Source organism: Etheostoma cragini, chromosome 15 (genome assembly GCF_013103735.1).
Source record: "Etheostoma cragini isolate CJK2018 chromosome 15, CSU_Ecrag_1.0, whole genome shotgun sequence".
Classification (NCBI taxonomy): domain Eukaryota; kingdom Metazoa; phylum Chordata; class Actinopteri; order Perciformes; family Percidae; genus Etheostoma; species Etheostoma cragini.
The window spans coordinates 5,266,183-5,270,127 of NC_048421.1; the positions used below are offsets into that span (position 1 = coordinate 5,266,183).

General features: G+C 37.9%; 1 protein-coding gene across 2 annotated transcripts in view; it reads right to left on the reverse strand.

Annotated features, from left to right (window-relative positions):
• Positions 1-3,945, reverse strand: part of grin2aa (glutamate receptor, ionotropic, N-methyl D-aspartate 2A, a) — a 138,301-nt gene that overhangs the window by 36,748 nt on the left and 97,608 nt on the right. For both annotated transcript variants that reach the window (XM_034895003.1, XM_034895004.1), the window contains exon 5: positions 2,113-2,227. In XM_034895003.1, the coding sequence (XP_034750894.1) occupies positions 2,113-2,227 (115 nt within the window). The remainder of the gene's footprint in view (positions 1-2,112; positions 2,228-3,945) is intronic.

Below are 3,945 nucleotides of genomic sequence, written 5' to 3' on the forward strand. Positions count from 1 at the left end.
GTGTGTGTGTGTGTGTGTGTGTGTGTGTGTGTGTGTGTGTGTGTGTGTGTGTGTGTGTGTGTGTGTGTGTCAGTATGAAATATGGATAAGCCTGTCTCAAAGATTGGGTGGAGACTGTGCAGATTGCGGCAAACTAAACCAAATACCGATACTGTAAGTCGCACACATGGATGTGACCTGAATATAAACCAGATTGGTCGAAGCACAAGTCTCTCAAAAAGTCTTTCTGTCAATAACCACTGTGGAGGGGTAAACATACACACATACACACAGTGACCCCTTGCCACCTCAATAACGGAGGTCTCTGGTTTTGATTAACTGTGGCTTGAAGTGCTATCAGAGACCACAACGGCAATCACAGCTAAAGACAGACGGATTATCTGGCCTGGAAAAGAAGGGAAGGTAGGAAGGGAAAAAAGAAGGGGACTATGGAAGCAGGGGGAATAAGGTTGAAGGTCAAGAAGAAAGGAAAAGAGGAAGAAGAGGGATGCGAGGAAAGATATACAATGTTATGAGAGAAGTAGGCAATAGGAGAGACACAGAAAGTGACGGCAATGACAGAGAGGGACAGGAATGAAAAGACAAAAAATAAAATAACCATCTATCACCCTTTGTTACACATCCAAATCGTTCCTTTAGTCAGTGCTCTCTCTTTTTCCATCCTTCTCTCAAACGTTTTTCTCTGAGTCTCACCCATTCTGAATTTAAGCCTGTAAGAGGCAGCTAGCTGTAGGTACAAAGACACATGGCCGTCATTTAAAGTCCATTTCAGCGGCAAGAATACTCAGCCATTTTCTTTATAGAAGCTTTGTCACATTAACTTTCCTAATGAAATCCAAAGGCTTGTTGGTAAATGAGATCATTGATCAACGAAGTGTTGTACGGTGAGGCAGAGGTAGCATTTTCAGCACTGGTGTTCAGCCCTTACTGTTGGTTTTGTTTTTGCAGTTCAAAGCCAATTACCTAGATCTTATCAAACCACTGCGTCTTATAATATGTAATATATGAACCAACTGTTGGTTAATAATGTGTCAGTCAGTAATCAAGAAAGACCGAAGGAAACTTAGGTGTAATAGAGCTCAAACAAATTCACTGAGTAGGTTGATCTTATTGGCCAAGATGTGTTGTCTCAGATGTAATGGTATTGGCCCTTATATTGCAAGATATATGAGAATAAATTGTAGGATACTAATAAAACATACAATAAACAAAAGCAGCATTAACAAAGGAACACCAGGGCCGTAGCTAGGACTTTAGAAATATTGAATCCAAATTCCCTGATAGTTTTTTTTGACGAGCAGCAAACCAAACTCTATATCATTTAAGTGAATAAGTATTAAAAAAAAAAAATGTTTTATTTAGTATAAAATAGACCTAAATTAATCCCAAGAGGAGGGATTCTGGTCTTGCAGCAGCACTAGGAGAGAACTAAGTACACATAAAAAAGAGAAAGCAAAGAAAGTAGAAATATATAAAGTAAAAATAAAAAAATAAATAAAAAACTAAACTAGACAAAAAAACTTGAATTCATAATTACAAGGAAAAAGTGACAGTGGTGTGATTAGTGGCAGCAGCAAAATCAGCAAGGTAGTATACTGTATAACAGCATAGAGCGGAATAATATATAATGTGATTAAGTAATGATACTCAGTGTATTACTTGGTCTGTATTAATATAGATATAGAATATAGCATATAATGTAACAAAACAGTATAACATATCAATATAATACAGTACTGTATATTATAAAATATAATACAGTTTAGCGTAAATATACCATATATATACCATATATCATATGTTATAAACAATACGTATAGTACAATTTATAACAAAATACAGTGCAATGCAAAATCTGTTTAACTGCGAGACAATGGACATCGACTTTCAATTGTACTATCTTGCTATCTAAGACTAAACTAAATCCCTTTTCATTTTAATAGTCAAAATTGAAAATTTTGTATCTAAAAATAAAAGAATAAGATTTAAAAACAACAACAATATGTGCGTTGTTGTGGAATAAAGCCCACCTAGGTGTCCTAAGTAGAGAAGAACGCATATTTTTGCACATACATACAAACCAACCCAGATACACACAGATGCAGATCCTACCTTCTCCCACTCTCTTTCCTTGTTGAGAACGATGACCACCAGCTTTGGGTATTCCTGGTAGCCGTCTTCTGTGAATGACAAGTCTCTGCCATCCCATGTCACGTTCATCATGTATCTGAGAGCGAGAGGAGTAGAGGAGGATAAGGAGTGGGGCAGAGGGTAAAGAAGTAAGATAGATGAGGACAAAGAAGGGGGGGTGGAGGTAAAAAAATTTGAGAATGAAAAAAGGAATTGAGGTGAGGAGAAACAGGAAAAGAAAAATTAAACTGCATTAGCATGAGAAAAAGTAAATCTGCCAGTATTACTGACCTATAACAGTCAGACTCTTTTGTATTGACGGTCAAAGTGTAATGACATAAAAAAAAAAATATTCAAATCCTACAAAAATGTCTGTGTGTGCCTGGTAGAACCTGTAAGCAGTGAACATTCTTAAAAATTTGAGAACAGAATTACAGTAGTGTCAGTATGGTGGGTGTAGTATTTGTATTTTAGAAATTAGAAAGGATTAGATGATTATTGCTCCAGACAGAAAATAATCACAGAAAGAGAAAAAAGAAAGTGACAATGAATACTACAGTAAGCAATACTCTGTCCATAAGAACACCAACCCCATGTGCACTTGCACACACTGTATGGGTGACCCAAATGGCAGGTCACATTAGCTAAGATGGAGGGCAGTGGGAAGATATTCTTGGGTCCACATAGCCTCCACATTAATCATGGCTGTCCTTCCCCACTCTGTCTCCCTCACTCCTTCTGTCAGCGGTCATGTAGAACAAGGGAGAGACAGCTCCTCTTTTCTTTCTCTTCCACTCCATTCTGGGGTCCAGGCAACAGGGAAAACTTAAAATGGAACATGGACCCACGTGATGGGGGTTTGAAAAGCCACAGCGGAGTGCTGCAGGTGAGGTGCTTCATGCTGTCCAGAGCATTGTGCAGGCACGCGCTGCAGTGTATGAAGGTGGTGCTATTGTAGCTACTGGCAAGGCCCAAATTATGCTTTTAGATTTGAAACACTGAATGCTAATTTATAAAAAAGACATTTATTTGAGTGATAATATCACATGAATCTTCTTACCGCGGTTGAAATTTTATATATATTTATAATATATATATATATATATACACATGCCTATACACACACACACACATATAGTTGTGCTCAAAATAACAAAATAATTGCAGTCCAATATCACTAACCTCATAAATCATAGTTTTTTGGTAGCAGTGATTTTTCTACATGGCAAATAATTGACTAGTAACCAACAGACCCAACAGTCATGACATGCATGCTGCTCAGTCTGTGTGATTGAATCCGTAATTGAAAGGGGCGTGTTCAAAAGGATAGCAGTGTTGTGTTCAATTAGTGAGGTGGTTGATTCTGTGAAGAAACAGGTGTCAATTATGGCCCATATTTATGTAACGAAGGAAGCAAATGTTGTGCATGCTGGTTATACTGCATTTCACTCTGAAATACTCAACAAAATGGGTCGTTCCAGACTGAGGAACAGCAGACTTTGATTAAAAAGTTGATTGGAGAGAGGAAAACAGAAAGAAGTGCAGAAAATGATAGGCTGCTCGGCCAAAATGATTTTAAATGCCTTGAAATGGCATCCAAAGCCTCAACGACGTGGGAAGAAACGATCAACTACCATTGGAATGGATAGAAGAATAGCCAAAATGGCCATGGCTCAACCAATGATCAGCTCCAGGAAAATTAAAGAAGATTTAAAGTTACCTGTGAGTACTATTACGATCAGAAGAAAGCTATGTGATGAAAATCTATCAGCTACAAGCCCCCGCAAAGCCCCACTGCTGACAATAAGACATATA